Source organism: Passer domesticus, chromosome 1 (genome assembly GCF_036417665.1).
Source record: "Passer domesticus isolate bPasDom1 chromosome 1, bPasDom1.hap1, whole genome shotgun sequence".
NCBI classification, from domain to species: domain Eukaryota; kingdom Metazoa; phylum Chordata; class Aves; order Passeriformes; family Passeridae; genus Passer; species Passer domesticus.
The window spans coordinates 141671953-141693825 of record NC_087474.1 but is presented as its reverse complement, the minus strand read 5'-3'; the positions used below and the strand labels follow the sequence as shown (position 1 = coordinate 141693825).

Genomic DNA, 21873 nt, shown 5'->3' with positions numbered 1-21873 from the left:
TCTATCTCTACATTCTGGGCTCATGGGAAGAACTAATTTTAGATACACAATCCCATGGTATTAACTTTGTTTGATTTCTGTAGCATTTCTCAACAAATAGAAATACCAACAATAACTTGCAGATCCTAATAACCATGGACACAGCACCAAAAGCACATTCAGTTTTGTATGTATTCTCCAATAAGATTCTTAGCTAATGTGAGATAGAAAAAGAGCCTACCAAAAATGGATATTCCTAAATATTCTCTAAAATTATTTTTAATGTTCTGGTTACAATCTTTTTCAGAGGCAATATAAAAAGAACTTCAGTTTGGCTGTAATTCTAATTAATGTTGTCTGGAATTCTGGGTGTATGGCTGATTTTATGGGAAATGTTAGAGAAAATGAAGTCATTTTAAAAACTCACTTTTAAAGTTGAGCACAATAAGTAAAATAGACTTACCCATTACCCCACATTTCTCATAAGAAAAAGCCTAAAATATACTCATTGGATCAGGTTATGAAAATCTCAAATATAATTAGCTGAAAGAGCTAGTAAGTCATAATCCTATGTTCTATATTAGTTCCAGTTTCTAAGTAGATGCCTGTCAAAAAACACAAAGGAGAAAGTATGGGAATGATTCTTTATCATTAGGAAGTTAAAGGAATGTATGGAACAGAGGACTGGGAAAGAGAAGGTGGACAGCTGACTTAGATCAGTCTGTACCACAACACACTGCCCACTCAAAGATATTGAGAGATAAATATATGTAGAAACTAAGCCACTGTCTCTGAAAGCTGGCTCCTAAAAAACCAGCATATGGGGCTCTGTGGGAAGCTTGCACTTTGCTACTGGCAATCTGTAAATACAACTTCACTCCTCAGGGCTGACAGTCTGCTCTTCTTCAGGAACACTGCAATCCAGTGATATTAAAAAGAGAATAGAAGTGGTAAGTGTAGGTGGTTCTTTTAAACTACATTTAGAGAGTAACACTTAAGTATTGTCTTCAAATAAATATGTTTATCCCTACTCGACAATCATAAAGATAAAAAAGCTTAAAAGTGTAATGTGTATTTATACAAACAAAAAACAACCTTGTAATTCAAAATATCCCTCCTGTCATTTCTCACACTAACAGTTTTTGGGAGTATTCAATAAATTCTTTCATCACTAATTCTATACATAGAGGCAATGCAGAAAAGAACAAAAGGTAGGAGGACTGAACTGCTCAGACTTTGCACCCCCCAAAAAATTGAAATCAGCCTGCTTAATAACCCAGTACATGTTCTAAAAAATGCTTTGAAAAGCATTGACAAACATGCTAGATGTGCCTTGTTCTAGAGATTTTTTTCACATTGTCATAATGTCCTGCTGTATAACATCTGTTTCATCATATACAAGACTGTTATTGAAAGATACAAAAACATCTTCAGACACAAGAAACTAATATATTGACTTCATACTCTTTTGACACCTCAAAAAAGGTAAAAATCCTAGACTTCTATGTGTTATTAATATAGTATAAATATTTTACTTAGTGAAGGCAAACAGGCTAAAGAGGTGCTGTCTGCCCTTCACCAGTCCCTGGTGATGACATTTAGATTGGGAAGAGCATTTTTGGAGCCCATCTGGTGCAATGCCTGTCTCAGGCCTGGCCAACTTACACTGCATTGTTTACAGCCTTCTTCAGTTGAGTACTGGACCTCTCAGTAGGATATTGCACAACCTCTTTGGACACCAAGAAGTACTTTTATTTTCATTTCAGAGGAGTGACAGCAATAAAAGAAAAACTGTATTTTCCCACTGCTAAATGGATTCTGCTGCCATAGCTGAGCTCTGATCAGATGCTAAATTTCCAATTGTATACTTTTTCAGACCCAGAAGCTAGGGTTTTAATTCCAGGATACCTTGTTCTGTACATTTAAAACTCTCTGTTTAAACTGAAAATTATTTATGATACACAAGGATTCAAGACATGAATATATTCCTAGGCCACTAGAGAAAATCCTTCATTACTGGGTGTCTATCTCTGTACAAAAGGAAATAGGGTAATTTAGTGTAGGAACATCTGAATTCTCCAGCAATATTAGTGAACATCTGAAATTGCTTATTTGATTGAAGTTTTTAGAACCAGAGGGTGAAAAACTAATGCTCTGGGAACAGTCAGGCTAACCATCTCCATTGAAAAGCAGAACTTCTATACCAAATCTTAGTATTTCACCAAAACAGAAGTTTTGCTAAGTCCTTTTCTCTCTATTTACAGACAAGCATGTACAATTGTTCAGTTGATCACATTATGAGTATTAGTATTTATTAGTTATTTTTTATTATTTATTAGTACATAGTAAGATTACTATATAAAAAGACCTGAATGTCTTTCAAATTTTGAGTCAATATAATCCAAAAGATCATTACTCAAATATCACGAAAATTTGTTTAAACAAATCATAAATTCATTCTTAATGGCAGTTACTTATTGCACAGACAGAAATTCTGACGGACAAGCAGCGTTTGTTTGCAGGACTGAATATTTCCTGAAAACCAGAACTTCACTTACTTCACATACAAAGAGTCCAACTGGTCTGTAAAAATAGTTGCAGATGGAAACTTAAAATGTGTTAAAAGATGGCATAGACCATATAAGAAGTATAATTTTAAAACTATCACTTATTTTAGCCATTTGGGGACAAGTATAATCTTACAACTTCAAGGTTATGCAGTGTAAGTCCCTGACAGTGTGTCTATCTCAGTACATTATGATATGGAGCATTTTAATCCTTCTCATCATCAAGTGCACAGAAGCAAAACAGATCAACTGCTTGCAATACTTGTATACAGTGGGTCATGCAATAAAGGCTCTACATAGCATATATGAAATATCCAAACTTGTTTTCATGACTACACACATAAGTTTCTGTGAGTTTGTGTGAAACATGCACACACACTCACATACAATGACTCAAAGAAACTCCAAGAAAATCTTCAAAATTGCATTGGGGTTGTTGTGGTTTTAGTGTTTTTCTGTTTGTTTGGGGGTTTTTGTTTCATTTTGTTGGGTTTTTGTGGTGGTGGTGGGTCTTCTGGGTGTTTTATTAATTTGAGTGGTTGATTTGGTTTGTTGGGTTTTTTTAAATAACTGCCAAATGGTATTTATAAATTTTCTTCAGTGAAGAAGAGCTTTAAATCACTGTCAGTATTGAATAGTTAAACTGGAGAAACCATGAAGTATTGAAGAAGTAGATTTTTCCCTTTTGCTGTCTTATTCTTAGCTATCTATTTTTATTACCATATTTTATATACTCTAGTTTCAAAAAATCTACTGATAACTACTATGGACCAAGTATAACAAGCTCTACAAAGTAGAATTTTTAAAGAAATTCCATTTGCAAATCTAAGCACATAAAATAATACCAAAGCAAGACAACAGGCCATGGTATTACTTTATCTACATATGATGTTATATAGAGGTTACTAAGAGAGAGGTCCTGCAAATCTACTTTTGCTTAAATAATGAAATGATGTTCATAATAAATTATGAGCATAATACAAAAGAAAGAGCTTCATGATAAAAAGAGCACATTGCAAAAACCAAGATAATTTACTCAAGCTGAGTTGTCTTATAAGAAAAAAATGGTGCAATGCACAGTGGTGGATACCATTTGTAGCGTGTCAGACTCTCATCAGTAACCACAATGATCTAATACATAACAGCTACAAATTAACATAAAAATTCTGTCAGCTTTCCATTTGCAAGAATTTAATAGATTTTATTATGCATTAATTCAAATGAACTATTCACAGTGTGAAAAACTAATAATAACCTACTTTGTAACCTCCGTGTGGGACTCTCTCCATGGAGCTGTCTGCGCGGCAAATATGGTGAGGGATGGGGAAGTGGCAATGAAGAGACATCATGTGTTTGAAGCTTGTACCAGTGGGGTTCATCATCTAGTAATGCTGTCTCTAACTCAATAAGAATCTAAAAAAGAAAGAATGGTTAAAAGTAGGAAAGCATTGCATGACAGAATATTTTAAAATAGATATACTTATAAATGTTATTCTATTATTCTTACACTGCTAAGGACTTTGTCTGAAGTTATATAAAAACCTTGCTTAAATATGAAAGAATCTTCTGTGCCTTTTAGAACACTAAATTACCCAAAGAATCATTCACAAAACCCTTATTACTTTATGAGAGCCTTTACAGCTTTCAAATAAGTAAACGAGCAACATTCCAAAGTTTTAGTAAAATATGACTATGGATAATATGGATTTTAATGAACAATTAGAAATTAAGAAACCACATTCATGCTGTTACTAAAACAGACAAAACACAGAAAGAATCTCATATCAGGATTATATGATATGTGTGAGATCACTGTTTGTTAAGTGAAAGAAAAAATAAAACAATAAATCCAGCTTTGCTTTGCACAGTTAGTAATTTTTTCAAAAACAAGTATCTATACATGAGTATGAGAGAGCAACCATATTTCTACAGCAACTACCAATACTTGTATACCTCTCCTAAAAATTCACTTTCTTCCTCTCGAACTCGTGCTTGGTCCCAAAGAGTGATTTCTAACATTCGTTCTCTAAACTCTCTCCGATGAACTGGAGAATAAATAAATGTCTGATTCCACTTAGGTTCCAATGTTTTCTTTACTGTTTTTGTTCTTCTTTTATTTTTATCACTGAAAAAAACAGTTAAATATTAAATATGTTCAAAACACCATTAAACTGCATTAAGTATATAATGGAAAATAGGAAGTCATAAATCAGCAGTTCAGTTTGTAGAATCATGGGTACTACAGTCTACATCACAAATTTTCCTTTATTACAATGGTCAGTGCATATATTGAGGACAATTCATAAGTTCATATTAAAAGCTAAGGTTAGGTAATTTCAATTTTATGTGCCAATTCCAATTTTAAGATGTTTCCCAAAACCTACAAATGTTTTATTATGATTTTGGGTGTATTCTCCTTTATTTTGCAAGCAGCATTTTATAAAGTAAAATGCACTTCCATAAATGGGATTTCCACAAGGCACAGTCTGACAGTAGGTCATCTCTACAGATAACACTGGGCATAGCAAACACCTGCATTTCAAAACCTGATCCAGCTGGTTCACTCAAGTTCCAGTCCTACAGCGGCTCCTTCCAACTGCAGAGCAGGAAGGAGCAGCTGGCCCACACGAAGGAATGGTCAGGGAGCTGGGGCAGTGCAGGATTTCCCTGGCTAGTCTCCTTATCCACCTGGGAAACCAGAAGCCCCAAAAATGAGTTACGTGTTCTTTTTCAGCAACACTGGAACAAACAGCGTTCTCAAAACTGCTTCCCAAATCCTCTGGACACTCCAATGAATCCCTCAGGCTGAAGGTGCACCTCCACTGTGAGGTGAGGTCGCCAGGCAAGGATACCCTGGCAGCCTTGGCTCTGCCTCCAGGGCGTTGTTGAAAGCAATGTTTTTGCAGAATATTTCTGCTTGAAAGAATTAATATTTTCTGATTGAAACAATTTTCGCTGGAAAACACCCACACTCTTCCTACTGAGAATACTGACAAGAGTCCTCATAACAATGCTTATTTTAAACCTGCTGATTGCTGCATAATGCAGCTGCCATACTAATTTATAAGGATTTTTTAATAGGCAATGCAGATGCAGTCCATTCGTTAATACTTGCAATTGTAATAAAGTCATTGTATTTGTGAACTATTACTTGGAAGTTGTATCAAAAAATTACCTAAGTAATAATATTTTTAGACACACTGTTAAAAAAAACATAAATTATTTCTAGCATACTAAATGTGAATACTATCCTTGTGAACTGAAATAAGTTATATTGTACAACATTTTTCACTTAAATTTCCTAATTCAAAGAGAATTCAGCATCTTCATCTAATTAAATGCTTGACTTCCTTAAGTGTATTTTACCTCCAGCATGTTTCTTTCTACTACACAAGAAATATACTGTTGCTTACTTAGCTTTTAAATCTAAGGAAAGAAAAATGAATTTCCACATCAGAAAAAAACCCACAATTCTGTAAGACAAATTGCTGATCATAAACACATAAAACAACCAAAGAAAATTTCTGAATACTTCTCATAAATGGGGGAAAATATAGATTAATAAAATCTAATGTTAATATATTTTTAGTTATCACAATTTGCATTGCAAAACATTGTGAACACACTTTTTTAGCCTATTAATTACTCATTACTATTGAAAAAGAAGGTAAGATAATTGAAGCAGACCTGATTCTCAGTTTAGCACAGCTTCAGCAGCTACAAACACACTGCAGCAATTTGAATAAACTAGGGATCTAAACCAACTGTTCAAATACTGGTGAGCCTGAGAAAATCTATCCAAAACCTTTTAATCATCAATGACACAGCAAATTAGGTAGTCACAGAAAATTTGCTTGTCAACATATGGTATACAATGAAAGTGGAAAAGCAACTTGGAAAAGTCTTCCAAAACACAAAATAGCTTTATTCCTGCTGAAGCCAAATGGCAATGGAGATAGCTAGCATCTTCCCAGTTTAGCCAGCATCTTCCCATTTAGCTATTGGGAAAAGCAAAGGATGTAAAAATACAACTTACATTCTGTTCTACAGATTCAGCAATCCACTGATCTATTATTTTGAGTGACATTAAAGCTTTGAATTATTTGGTTGATAAAATAAAGGTAAACACGTTCCCCTGCTGACACAATCTGAGGAAACATGAATTTTTAAAAAAATGAACTGGAAAACACACTATCTCTTCTGCTGTTCTTCCTAACACCTAAATGTAAACACAGAAAACCATGGACTAAGAAGTGAAGGAGCTTTTGAGGAATAGCGGTCCTCCCACAGTTTAATTTTTCCTAAGTGCATATATGATACCATCCAGATTAACATGAGTCCTGCGCTTTAGGGAATGTGTGGGTTTCAGATGCCAAACCTGTTACTGCTTTATTGTATAAAGGTGGGGTAAACCAAACTGCTGGACTCATCAGTCCAGAAGTTTATCAGCCTGACCATGTAGCATCTTCTTTGCTCTATAGAAGAATAACTGGCATAGGAAATAAAGGCATTATAATACACTAATAACATTCTTTGCAAATAACAGAACCCCATGCAAAGACATATGTTTACCTTTCCTTTTCTATTCAGTATTTTATAATATAACCAGGGAAAGCAAGTTTGTACTTAGTGTTCAAAGCCACCTCGCTGTTACACACCATGTTCAACACAAGAGCTCAACCTTTTTTCCATGTAAGTATGGCTGATAAACTCAGCTGTGCATGTCACCTGAGTATCAGACTAATTCAAATATTCCTTGTCTTTGCGTTCACCCTACCTTCTGTCTGGAAGAAAGTAAATTTTAACATAAGGATTCCTTGGCCTCCCATCTTCCCTTGAAGGAAGATCCTTTGCTCCCAGTATGGTCACTATTAACTGATGACCAACCTTGTCATACCACAGTTTTATCTGTAGGAAGAAAATAATAATTAGTGAACTCATTTCTACAATGAAGTTGTATATTAAGTCTTTAAAATAATTTTGTTCATGAGCTTTTATTTATATTGGCTACTTAAACAGAAAATATTATATTCTACTTTTCATTTATAACAAAGAATAAAAATAAGTTAATATTGTAATAGCTTCAGTATATACCAGGAGTTACCCTTTTTCTAAAACCCTGTACTATAAGTACCTTACTTCACACTAACTGTTTTTCACATGGTGCCCTGGTTAGGATTATTCTCCCTTGTATTGTATTACTTTCATTACTAATGTATGATATTCATATATATACATCTCTGAGGAGTTTATGCACAATGAATTAATAATTTTTCATCTGCTGTTGTGCTAAAGAGACTATGGGATAAACCTGTAAATATTTCACATCCCTTAATATTTTTCAACATATATACACTTATTCTGAAATCATATAAGTCCTCCATAAATACTGAGAGGAAGGCTCAGTAATCCAACCCTCTTCATAGTCCAACTCAGTGACAAGATAAAAAACCACTATTATTCATTTGCAGAAATTGTTATTAATCAGTCTAAGGCTTGATTTGCTATCCTTGTTCACTACAGTCTTTACAAGCTGCTATTTAGCTACTTCAGTTTGAATTCTATGACTGCAAGTACATCAGCCAAGAAAGGGATATCACTGCTTCAGAGCAGTCACTGCAGAAGGGGGAAATGGTGCAGTTAGGGCAAAACACAGCCTTCCAAACGGCCAGGGAGCCACTACATGGTGGTAGCACTGCAGTGTCACTAGCTGCAGCTCACTGAGGAGGATCTCTTCATGAGGACTTTGCCTGAGACAGGACAAACTAGGACATTTAAAGAAAACAGTGACCCTGCCTGAACTTAAGGGAATCAGAGAGGATAATGCCCAGCTGCACACCTAACCAGACAATACACCTTTAGGCATGAATATACCATAGCTAAGGTAGACATAAAGAGGGGAAGGTGCACTTTCTGTAGAAACCATCTCACTTAATTTCAGAGACAGGGTTTTCATCTACTATCATAGCTCCTCATCTTCAATATTTCAGTCTCCTAAAGAATGGTTGTGTTGTAATTCACAAGACTTTTAACCCATAAAGAAGAGGCTGATTTAGCTCTCTGCCATTCCTAATACTTCGCTAAGTGAGATTACACTAAGACACGCCAACTCAATTATTGGTGGCAGTGTACTTCCTTCACTGCTTCAGATCTTGCAATTCCTGTAGCCACAACCATTGGATGGTTGAATTGATTGGATATTAAAAATGGTTGATATTGAATGGATATTAAAAGTGGGATATTTGTCCTCCATTACCCTGTCATTGGCCCTGCTACAAACTTTAAAGGTTTTTGGTACTAATAGTTTAAGGGCCCCATAGCTACTCATCTGTGTGTGAATTTTAGATGTCATTCCTACATTCTTGCAAGCCAGGGGCTTTGACAGCATTTTTTCTACATTGAGAATTATCTGGACTTCTAACTATCTCCATACAGCTACAGATCAAAAGCAGAAAGCTTTGTACCAACAGTAAGCTTTAATGACCTCTGAAGTGCAAGTCAACTTAAATGTTCTTTGGCACTAAATGTATCCACCCGCAGGTTTCCTTGGGAGTCCTGAAGCAAAAGGCAGATTTGGCTAGTCCCACATCTCAAGGGGAATAGTACTGAAGACAATCTTCTTCATTTGCTTTTTGTGGAAAATTATGCTTGCTTAAGGAGAATGAAATATATTTGTGATACAGACACTATCACAAACTGTGACTGATGAATGTGAAATCATCTAGATATAGGCATCAAAAATACAACCAGAATTGTGTGTTCATGTGCAAGCTAAATATATTTGTTTCAGACCAAATTTTTATATGAAAACTTCAGTCAAAATATTTAGAGAACTACTTAAGCAAAAACTGAAATCATCTGACACCACTTCATTGAGATGCTTTAACTGTAGTTTGGATCAAGAGCTCAAAATTCGCATTGACTTGCACCTTCTACTTTTCCCTTGATGTTCTGAAATAAAATATTGGAAAAACTTTAACTTAATGGGCATAGTTTCCCTCTAATGTTCTTTGATTTGCCTTGTTACAGGAAAAGCCAGAAGTCAGAATGAAGGCCAGAAAGCTCTCTCTTTCTCCTCTACTCACACTGCTAGCACTCCAATGCACAGTACAGGTACCTGTAACCCAAGCAGTCATTTGACTGGGATGCAAGGAGAGAAAAGGAAGAAACTGTGAGAGAATGGTCAAAGAAGGCCACACAGGGGAGAATGGGATTGCATTCTTATGGGATTAGAAGAAGGAAGAAGGGAAAAATAAAAAGCTGCTTTATAATTACAGTGAAAGTAAAATAGACAAGATACTTCTTGGTGAAACACGGGAAGGACGGAACCACTAATGTCAGGGACCAGAGATTAAGAGAAGGGCAAAAGTAGAATGAATGAGAGAAATGCTATGAGGTGACAAAAGAACTAGCCATGCTAACTGGCACAAAATATGTTGAAAGAGAGACTGGAATGAACAAAAAATCTAGCAAGATTTTACACACACACACACACACGCTTTAATAAGTTTAGAACATCTAAGAAACTTCAACAAAGCCAACAAAGCAATTCTAAATCAAGGAAAGGAAAAGCTAAACTAACAACACATAAGATAAGCTATATAAAAAGTCATGCTGGCTGATGCTAATGTCAAGACTAACACCTGAACAAAACCTTCTTGAATGGGATTTTGTCTGTCTAGATTACTTAGGATGTAGGCACCTAAGATTCACTTAGAAAGTGGTGCATCCTGAATACTTTCCCACTTTGCACTGAAGTCCTGGAGACCAATTAACCACACACATGCTCATATACTTTCCTTCCCTGGGCTCCTTCAGCAGCCAGACATGCACCTAACGCTTTATTAAGCTTCTGCTGTGACCTACATTCAGGCCAACAGGCATCTGAATTCAGTGCATCCTGATACTGAGATGCACTGAGATGGTCTGTTATTCACAGAGGGGTGCATCTGCTGCAGACAGGCTGCCAGGTAGGGATAAATGCCACAGAGTGCAGGAAACAGGAACTCTTCTGCACTCAGAGGATTGAAGGAAACAGAGATGTGGGTCTGACCCCAGTTTCATTCTTTCTGGTTTTTAACCAGTAGTGGTCAAATACAAGAGCAATACTCATGTAGGGTGTCAGGTCTGGAACCTGCTATGCTAAACTGAAGCATGCTTTCATAACACCACACACTTCTATTCCCAGCCAGAGTGTATCTCAGCTTCACATGAGACTTCGTACTCCAAAGAATGGGATGTGGCATAGCTTGATGATAAAGGAACTATTTTGATACACAGGTTCAACCTCTTCAGTCTAAACAGTATTAAAACAGCATTTAAACAGCATGTGTCCTATTTCTGGAATAATCTTCCTACACAAACAGTATATAAAAGCTGACTGCTGGTGTTGCATTCTGAGAAGTGAGGATGCAGGTATTTAGTACCTCTAGCTGGCACTCATGTTTCACAGAATCACAGAATAATGGGTATGATTGGTCCTTTGTAGCCTAAGGAGAAGGTGCCTCCCCTGGAGAATCAACTCACTCTCTGGAGCAGCCTTAGTTTCAAATAGAGTTAATGGGCTTAGGTGTCTTTTATTTGGGTTAGTCACTCACTGCAGGTATTGAGGTACTTAGATCTTTCCTTCAACTGTATAAGTGAAAGCTCTTCCTCAAGGCACCTCAAATGTATTTGAAGTTAGTATAAGTTATATAAATTAAGGATATAAATTCAGCTTACTAGATTTCATCTGTTTCTATTAGATCTCAACTTCACTAAACATTAGAAAAGTAATCATGTATAAGAACAACTACTCTTATTCCCCCTGATAAGAGAATCAGTTAAGAAATTCTAGATAATATTATTGTTGCACTTTCTATAGACCTGTCTCATGAATGTTTGACTGTTTGCTCAACTATGCAATTCTAATGTAGTTTTATATACAGGACATAAAGGCAAAACATATCTTCAGTCATAATTTAGATTTAGAAACAGAGAATATTTGAAGCTTTAAATCCTATGCGACAGTTATGTCTTTGTTATATAAGGGTTACTTCACAAATCTCATGAAAAGAGATAAAACTTGTGCCACTGGGAGAGACCATCTGCCCTACAGCTGATTTTTACCACCACAACCTACTCAAACATCACTGGCTTTTAGAGACAGCTGGCCAGGCATTTTTTTTCTTCTGTTGCTCATTATAATTTTTAGCCTAGATAGAAGTTTCTTATGTTTATTATTTTTTAATTATATACTACTTTTCTTTCTCACATTATTCTGAAACCAAAGATATACCAGTGGGATTTGTTGTTTGAAAAAAAAAAATCTCAGTTTATTAAAAAAAACCAAAACTTGCAGTAACCTTTTTATTGGACTTTAGCTTATGTAGATGCTGAAACTGCCCTGAGGTGGTGATATCTTTGGCATAGCTGAGGTCAGTTTTGAATGTTGTTAAACACACCTCTAAAAAATCCTGAGCACTGAGGGTTGCTAAATCAAACTACTATTGCTTTCTGCTTCAGCTGCTATCTAATATGCTTGAACAACTACAAGAAAAGGCTGTCAAATGAAAAAGCTTGTAGGATATAAAGGCCAGGAAATTACAGAAGTATTCAGGCTGCCCTAATCTATGTTTCTTTTTTAAATCTCTTTTTTAGTGGTTTTACCTTTTACGTATTTTTATACATGATCAAATATATTGATCTGCATTAAAGCCAAAAGGATGGCTGAAATTTTTGAAGGTAGAAAACACCCAGAGGCAACTCTGGCTCAAAAGAATGCTTTGCCAAGTAAACAAGAGATGCTGCAGAGAAAACACAATTTTAAGAACAGATTTTTCCCTACGAAGATTCATAAAGCATCACTGTGCAAGTTCGACAATTACTGGTATGCCAAACTGAATCTAAAAGTTCAGGAAATAAAGATGTACTTTTACAAGTACTCTCAAATTAGTAAAAGCTCAGTGGGCATTTGATAGGAAAGAAACTGAGTGTTTTTCCTCCCAATGAAATAATGATGATTCTATGAAATCATTCAGTGAGCTAGAAGAAGATTAATGGAATGTCATGGAGGGAAGGGTGGAAGAGGAGCTTTGCCAGAAAGGATCAGTTTCAGACTAACAAGCAAAGAAGATGCAAGCAAGAATAAAGATATGAATTTCCTGTTGAGAGCCATGAAACAAATAAGTATAAGCAGAATGTCTGGAGATGCTCATTCTTGTAAGGACTACTACAGACACAGCTATACCTCAGCCCACAATGAAATGTATACTTCCTGACAACCATAAACAGCAGCTCAGAGCTCTGATTTAGTGAATTTGTCATGCCAAAAAAGTAACCAGAGTTCTGCACTAATACTCCTGTTTGAAGATCACTGGAGAATTCCTCTTCTTTCAGCAGCCTGCATGGTAACCATACTAACATTAATCTTTTTATACTATCTATTATCACCACTAAAAGTGGGCAGATGGATGACTTTTTGTTTCAGAGTAGAAAGATTGTAAAGATTTTGCCAAGGTCATAATTTTGAGTTCTTCAGGAACTCTTGTCAAAATCCTTATGTTTAGCACTGACTGTTACTAGGCTTTGCAAAAAAAAACCTGTTAGACAGGTCCACATGGACTCCACAGGCACTGGTTGTGCAGACAAAACTGGGGCTAAGGAGAATTCTTGCCTACAATATAAAAAATAATGGATCCAGAGAGTGAGCCTTAAACATTTTCACCTCATTAGATATTTTCTAGCAAACATGAGACTTCTTTTCCTTTCTCAACTACTATAATCATTTGAGCAAAGTTTTTGGGGTTTTTTTTGCTTAATGAGAGGATATTAGTCTAAGTAGAACAGACAATTTTTATGTCTATGTCTTTATTTTGTAAAATGGAATAAATAAATAAGGAACTACTACATGTTATTTCTACATTACAGTATTTCATGAAACATGCAGGTTTCAAGCAGAGATTTCCTTTTTAAATTGAACAATCAACTATCACATATTTTTTAAATTTATTTAGCACATATATAAAAAGAAAATAAATATTTAAAAACTACTTATGACATATATAATATTTACCTCTATGAACTACTTAACAACTTGCAATTGTACCTCTGATTTCATTATCATGAGCAGAATCCAACTTTCTTAATAAAGCTAAAGGATGTTTTAAATTTTTCATACAAAGCCAGTTTATGTCAATATCACATAATATATTAGCTTTAAATCATACAATCAAGGCATTATTTTATAATGTCTTTTTTCTTTAGAAGTTCTTAATTTTGAATCTATATTTAAGCAGTTGTAAGGAATACTTTTGAGAATACTGCGTTGTGAAAATAGTGTACCTTATCCAATATGAGTCATATTTGATGTCTTAATTACAGTCTTATTTAGAATTCCTTCATAAATACATATAGGATCTCTTTTCCATTTCATAATTAAATTCAGTCATCTCTTTCTGATCACTTAGATCATCCTTTACATTTTGGTCAATTAATCAAAGAAAAACATTTATAAAGCTGTCACACAAAAGATTAACATCTCCATAAAGATATTTTGTAAAAAAATCAGATAATATTCTGGTTAAAATAAATGAAAAACATGCAGCAAAGCAAGATAAGTAAAACCTATTTTTGCATAAATCTATAGTACCTTAGAAGCTTCCTAACGAAAAAAAAGGCAAACAACTTGTACCCAAACAGAATATCAAAGCTAAAAAAATTCAGTAAGACAATGTGAGAATTCATTTTTCATTCAAGTAAAGTTTTGTCTATATTGCTGTACATAAAAATGCAAGAACCAAGTTCTACAAACAATAAGGTACAAATTTTTGAACAAGGTACAACTTTTTATACAAGGTACAAATTTTTTGCCCGTCTTCTACTCAAGGCGCTACTATTATGTGGAAAATGCAAAAAAAAATAAAAAAGTTAAGAAATGATAATGAATGATTTAAAGAGACATTCATCTTTATATAACAAACTGAAGTACAAAATTATTTATTGCTTAAACAATACACAAATTTTGTATTTGGGATGCATAGTCATCATCACTATTGAAAACTGTATAAGTTTAATACTAGACAGCTAGAAAAAACAGATGTCTCTTTAAATTTTAATCTAATATTTTAACCCCCATGCAGAATTTTACAAGCTGCTCACAAGATGACATGAAAATTGTTAAAATGGTTTAAAGCAACACACTCAAAATATGGGAAAACGGACTATAATGCAACGTTTTCCTACTATGCATTTTCCATAACAAACAAAAGAAAAACCCACAACTTTAGTTTCTGTCAGGCAGACGAAGTCTTTACCTGAACCCTAGGAACAAAAGGCGTTGTTCTTCTACTAAGGCTTTGGCTCTGGTAAGCAAAATTAAAGAAAAAGCAATAAAACAAAACCAAAAACGACAACACGCTGGAAACTAAAAGACCAAAAGTAAAAACAAAGACACATAACTATTACTTTAAACACAGCTTTACACCAACAACATATTTATCTAACAAAAAGTATTTTAATGCGATGCATAAATTAAATATGCAAATCTGTTACCAAATCATATCAAAACCCTTTAGTGGAAATTCTTGCCTTAGGTAAGTCAGCAGGAATTTTGCCACTGATTCCCCAGGAGCAAGGATTTCTCTTTGCAAGTCAATAGACAATATTTACAATAGATTTAGAAATAACATGTAACAGAAACAACAAGTAGGCAAAGTGTGATTTAAAAGTGGGGTTGGAAACATAAGATAGATCATGTCTTTCAGGGAGATTGTACATGCATATTCAGAGAGAAACAAGTACAATTCACATACTGACAGCTTTGGTTACTTAGGAAAGTGAGTAAAATAAAAGGCTTTTTGTTTTTTGCAATTTTAAGAGTCACGTCTATTAAAAGTCCTCCTAAATACTTAGAAAAAAATTAAAAGAAAGTTAGTGCTCTCTGGTATTAACTTTACATGGGGAAGGTACAATCTATGTATTTCAATTCTCTAGCAATCATGACAGAAATGACATATGGTATACACACAAAATCCTTGCATGAAATGGGATCTAGAAAATTTAGCAAACTCACATATAGATGCATTCATAACATTTTTATGCTGTACCAGTTCAGACCACATACAACCTTGTGGCCTCCAGCAGCTACATCAAGACTACACCGAGTACAGGCAACTCAAATTCCTGGATTAGCTGCAAATTCCAAGCAACCACTCCCCACCTTCAGCTTAGGGCAACAGCTGATGGAGTGGCACAGAACTGGTGCAGAGCATGGGGCATGGACAGGAAAAGGAGCATGTGGTGATACCTCAGAGGGCTGGTGAGTGGGAGAACAGGGGCATGGAGTAGGTCACAACAATCACAGCCATCTCACAGGCTGGAATCTCCTTTATCTCTGCTCACTTTTCCTGAGATTATTGATCTAATTCAAATTGATAGAAAGAAGGTACTACTCAGTATTCGCTTCCATTAGAAATGTACTCAAAGCATGGAAATAGGCACTGTGATGATGGTTCTGCCACCCTCCTTGCTTATTTGGCATGCACAGATGATCAAGAAATCTGTTCCATAAAATGTGTGAGGTAATCTGTTCTTACATCAAAAAAAGAGGATACATTAAAAAATGTGGCAGTCTTGATCACAGGTTTTGTCTGATGTGCTCCCTGCATTCTGCAAGGTGCAGCAGCTGCACTCTGCCTGCCACTCTGCACAGGCAGGACTGCAGAGCCCCGTTTTAAGGGTGTCAGAATGTGACCTAGTCACAATAAAAGTAGATCTTCAGCTTGCTTCAGCTCCATTTTACAAGGGAAAAAATAGATTTTCACAGGATACTGCAATCCTAAGAGGGCAGAATCTCTCCCACCATGCACCAAGGGTCCTCACCTGTCATATTCTGCCCAGGAAATGGAGGAAAATCAACACATTGTGTGCACTACCCAGAACTTTCCAAGGTTTGAAGTAAGAGAAACAGCAATTTAATTTTATACAGATATAAAGGGAAGGAAGAAAAGGAAAAAGAACATGTGAAAGGGGAGGGGTAGCATGTGTTGTACTTGATCTCATCCCCTCAGTGCATTGACATATAGGCCCTTCATAATGTACCAAAAAGGCTTTCAATTAGTTTGCATATATTACAACTATATTTACTATAACTTTATTTTCATTGCTTTATAAACTGAATATGTATGGAAAATCTTTTGAAGTGGTTCTGTTGTTCAAGTGTACAGGGAAATAGATTAATTTTATAAATGACACCCTTTTTCTGCTAGAACTTCCCCCAGTACAAAAATTTAATACTGTGATTTTATACTTGTATCCATTCACATGGTCTTATAGTTATGTTGTTATTCCCTAATCCTAACTATTGGAAAATAATTTCAATTATACTTTTCATACAGTATCAAAAATGTAGATAAAATTCAGAACCTAAGCTAAGAGAACCAACATACAAAGAATACTTTTGACTTTTTCAAAATGACATTAAAGGAAAAACAACTCAGTGAAAAAAATACAGAAACAGGAATGAGACAAAGCAAATAATAGAAAAACTATAATTGCAATAACAGTCAGATACTCCCCTAAAAAACAACATGAATAAAAAGTGCTATAAAATAAAACACAGGTAATATGGATAAATTATATTAGCAAATAATAACACACAATAGTTTACTGTAGTTGCACATAATTTGTTCAATTAAATATTGAACTTGGGCAGAGTAATTATTAATGTAAAGAGGATTTCCTGTCTATGTGTGATGGTTTACTTTGTGGTCAATCCTATTAGTCAGCTCTAGACTGACACTGTAACCTCCACAAGGAAAACACTTACACAGACCAATGCCAGTATGGAGGAAAACAGGGAAGACTGAACAGACAGAGGAAGACATCCCTGAATGCTTCAGTGGCATTGCTGCAGGTAAACCAGCCAAATCCATACCAAACATAAAGAAACGGATTCCAAAATCCTACTTAGATATAAAAATGCTTTAAGGATCTAGAGCACTGTCTGAATAAGCCTATACTCAAGGGTTCATTCAAATACTTCAGACTTTCATCCAAACTGTTGTATCTCCATTTCTGCCTACAACTCTTGTGTTTCACTGCCTATGCCAGTAACCACAGCTGCACCAACAGCAGCCCTCAGGATACATGCTACTGTTCAAAGGCACAGAAAATACAGAAAACACTTCCAAAATCTTGCCTTTCATCTCTTTGCTCAGATCCATCACACCTGCTTGACTTCAGCCACCATCACCCAGAATATCATTGACCCAGTATTTCCACGGCAAACACCATCCTCATTTACTAATTTACACCTCATTTGTTGCCAGGGTTCTGTAATTGTTCTCTTGTCTAGGCACTCCCCATAAAGAGCACGTTCACAATTACATTCAGAATTTAGTATTTCCTTTCATTTCTATCTTACTCAGCTATTTTGAATGAATATGTGATCCATCAACTGTTCTGTTAGAAAAGAGCTGATTAAGATATGGAAAACCAAAATACTGAAGCACATCCATTTTGAAGCATTCAAAATAAGATATTTTTTGTAACTTTAAAATTCAGTTTTACCTTACTACTTCACCTTTGTTAAAGGTCCAAAATTAGAAAATCTCATAGTCCATTCTAATTTTTCAAAACATCTCCAACTTTAAAAACAGGATTTTTTCACTAACTCTTCTGAAGTTTCAAAACTTCTAAAAATTGTAGAATGATAAACCAAAATATTAAAAAGCAAAGGAAAAACTATTCATCATACTACTTTCAAGAACATAAACACCCAAATCTGATGTCACAACATTTTAAATTCTTCAAAACTATCTTAAAGGATCAGACCAAAAAGAAATTACATTGTTTTGAAAACACTTTTCCTGTAGAATACTTAATAAAGTCCTCTATTTCTAAAAGTGCATATTAGCCTATACATTGCAATTTGCCCAGTTAGATCCCATGTTGCCACCTCTGCAGAGCATCTTCAGACACTATGAGAGCCACCTTTGCTAGCAAAGAAAAATGTTTAGTACTTCCCTCCCAAAGTCTTGACCCAACAGCAGCAGGAGCTGGGCTGTACCCTTAACATGATTAACATGAAATACAGCTATTTCCAATGTTTCATTAGCTGGTGAGACAAAACAAGCATCCAAACTTACAAAGTGTCTACTATTTTTAGATGTCTAAATTGCAACTTTAGAGAGTTACAGAGTATTTATGACTTCAGCTTCACCCAGCTGGAGCTTTGCATTCTCAAATAGATATCACCTGCTCTCTGGGGGTAACACAGATAATATGAAGTAGGGAGTATTGAATGTAATTGCAAACAGTAGATAAGGAAGTACCGAAAAAAGGGACAGATTTTCTAATGTCTTATAATATTATTGAGTTTCCTTAGATGCAAAGAAACTTTTTAGAATAGGCATTTATATATTGAAACATTCAAAAAATAAATAAAAATAGGATTTATGCCTTCTTCAGTTAAACACTGAATTTTGTATGCCATTCTGACAAATAAAACCTTTAGATTTCTGTTATTCTCAATAAATTAGAATATACCTCAAAATTTCCCAATACTATGATTACATACCTTAAACTTCAGTATCCTATGAAACCACTAAATCAAGACTTACTGACTTTACTAAAAAATCCTAATCTTAAACTCATGATGATTTTGATCTGAAACTGAGAAAGTGAGAAAGTGAGAAAGTCAGTTCTATTTGGTTTCTATTTGGACAATTATTCCATCCTGTGTGTGCACTGGTCATCTGAGCAGCTAACTCTGGCTCTTGAATTTCCTAATGGGAGCTAGGCATGGCAACTTTTTGACAGCCTCATCTTTTATGAAGGTTAGGAAAAAGGAATTTCTTTCTTCCCTGTCTCCCCTATTAACAATTTTTACTGTCTTGTAAAAATAAGAGGGTTTTTAGAAACTTTGGTCTGTGTATTTTGACAGTTCATGTTCCCTTGTCATTGTACTTTTGCAAAGCACTCTGCATTCTACAGTCAAGATTTTTAGTTTTCCATTTATCCAAAGCATTGAATCTTTCAAAGTTTTTAAGTACAACAACTACAGAAAATTATGCATTGTAAATGGTTTTTCTGATGAGCAAACAAATAATGTCTCATGCACTGCAAGATGGAGCCAACATGGCCACTGAAGAGACAAAATATTCTCTGTCTCCTCTATCAATACCATAAACCATTTCTGTGAGACCTAAAAACAGTCTGCTCGGATTTTATGCATATTTTTATGGTACACTCAATATATACAACTTGGAAGTAACCTGAATGTGACATTTCCAAACTTGTTTAACACCAGTTTTGCACTGCTTCCATTCCATTTGCCTTTCCTTTTCAATATGTTGGGCCTCAACTGAGCACTTTTGAAAAATCACACTTTGGAATTTTAAATGACATGGAAAGATGCACAAAACCCAACTTTTTCAGTTTATTATAAAAGAAGTATCCTTTAAAAGAAAATATTCACATAATGAACTTTCTTCTCAGTGAGAGTGAAGAACAAAACTGAGGAACATCAGTACAAAGAATACAACATGAGTAAAATATCAGAGGTATATCAGGGGAAGTTATATATGAAAGTTAGTGCATAAGAAATAAGCAGTTGTAACATCCAGGCACACAGGTAACAAAATCTACCAACTCACAAGTGTGACAGTTGAAAAATGTTTACTCTGAACAGCACAAACATAACTGGAGGCCAAGATAAGACCTCTCTGAAAATTTGACTCTACCAGTCTAGCTTACCAGCTACATATGCATGTATATATCAAATTTCCAAAAGCTAATAAAATGGAATGTGATTATGAAATTCTGTTCCTGCCTCGACTATGATGTATAGCATTAAACAAAAAATGTAGCTAGTTTAGTTTAACAAGAAATTTCTGTTAAAGGTAGCTAGCACTGCAGTAAGAGTTGTATATGCTGCAAAAACTACAACATTAGTATCAATGAAATGTTTACATACTGAAAGTTGTCCAGACAAGAACTGTGGAACATCCCTTAACATGCCAGGACTCATAGGAGAAGTCACTGAAATAGAAGGTCGGTCCATTTTTTGAGATTCAAATGAACTAGAACCTGTAATTATAAACAAAAATATTTTATACATAGTAGTAGTTATGTGTATATTTCAACGTTCTTTAAACAGAAATTGCAGAAATATAACCAAACATGCAGTAAAGTTGTGATAAATATCACTTTTAAAAATCTATTTAAAATTACCAAATGATGATACTCAATCTTTTGGTGATCAGATGCAATCAGGAGCTTTTATTTATAGAATGGAATATAGATTATTCAGATATTTCTGACTGTAATTATGTCAGTAAGTTGAAGGTCCAAAAATAAACACTTTACTGTAGTCAAATGAATTCAGTCTTCTGACTTATTATCTTGTACAATCAACTAATTTTCAAATAGATTTTTACAAAAATAACAAGATGTATGTTATGTTTTTTGTGCATTTTGTTTCAAATTTACAAGGTCTGAAAATGGTCAGAGGACAAGTTCTGACATACAAAACATAGAGGAAAAGTGAAGTATTTTTATAAATACAAAAGACAATCTACATCTCTCAAAACATAAAGTTAATTTGAAGAATTGGGCAACGAGTAAAAAGTCATTGAAGGAGTTTTTCATATTATTATAATCAAGCTTATGCCATTTCATTTATTCATAGCTTCTATTATAATAGCATTCTAAAACAATGATAAAAAATAACTCCAGGCTGAAATTCATCTTATCAGGTCCAAGCCAAAGAACAAGTTATTCTTCTCTACATGAAATATGGGTTTAGTCAATTTAAGTAGCACTGAGTGGCTCTAATAAAGTAAGGGCATTCTGAGTTCAAAGTAGCTATCACTCAGGCTGTAAACAAAGAATATTTCTTTCTCATTTTTAGTTTATAAGATGCAATTGAAATGCAAAGTAAGAGAACAGGAAATTAAAAATTGCTATTAATGTTCCTATATATTAGTTAGAAATCAAGCTCATCTAATCTTATAACCAATGTCGAACCTAAATCACAATATCCTGAGTTTTGATAGCTTATTATTAAAAAAGATAGATAGATAATACAGTAAGATGACATATTGAGACAAATATACACAAAAAGACAAGACCTATACTGACTGCAGAGGACATTTTTCATTCTATTTGTGCTTACATAAAAGAGAGAGAAGATTTTCCTACCCCACAATTGAAACTTACTGGACTCCAGCTGTGCATGTGTGCTGTCAGGTATTCTGGGAATGTCCCTGAAATCAGGAAAATTAAGACAGGCTGATCCTTCATCTAACAAGCATATTTAAATTTCAGTTACACTATAACACTTCCC

At 34.7% G+C, this 21873-nt stretch overlaps 1 protein-coding gene across 50 annotated transcripts in view; it reads right to left on the bottom strand.

Moving 5' to 3' along the window:
• The window catches only part of RIMS2 (regulating synaptic membrane exocytosis 2), a 445064-nt gene that overhangs the window by 182087 nt on the left and 241104 nt on the right, over positions 1-21873 (bottom strand). For 33 of the 50 annotated variants that reach the window (XM_064394206.1, XM_064394146.1, XM_064393838.1 and 30 more), the window contains 6 exons: positions 21747-21793; positions 20503-20615; positions 14840-14887; positions 7324-7454; positions 4500-4671; positions 3806-3959 (listed from right to left, as the gene is read on the bottom strand). In XM_064394206.1, coding sequence (XP_064250276.1) covers positions 3806-3959; positions 4500-4671; positions 7324-7454; positions 14840-14887; positions 20503-20615; positions 21747-21793 — 665 coding nt within the window. The remainder of the gene's footprint in view (positions 1-3805; positions 3960-4499; positions 4672-7323; positions 7455-14839; positions 14888-20502; positions 20616-21746; positions 21794-21873) is intronic. The other 17 variants (XM_064394187.1, XM_064393885.1, XM_064393915.1 and 14 more) reach the window with 1 other exon arrangement.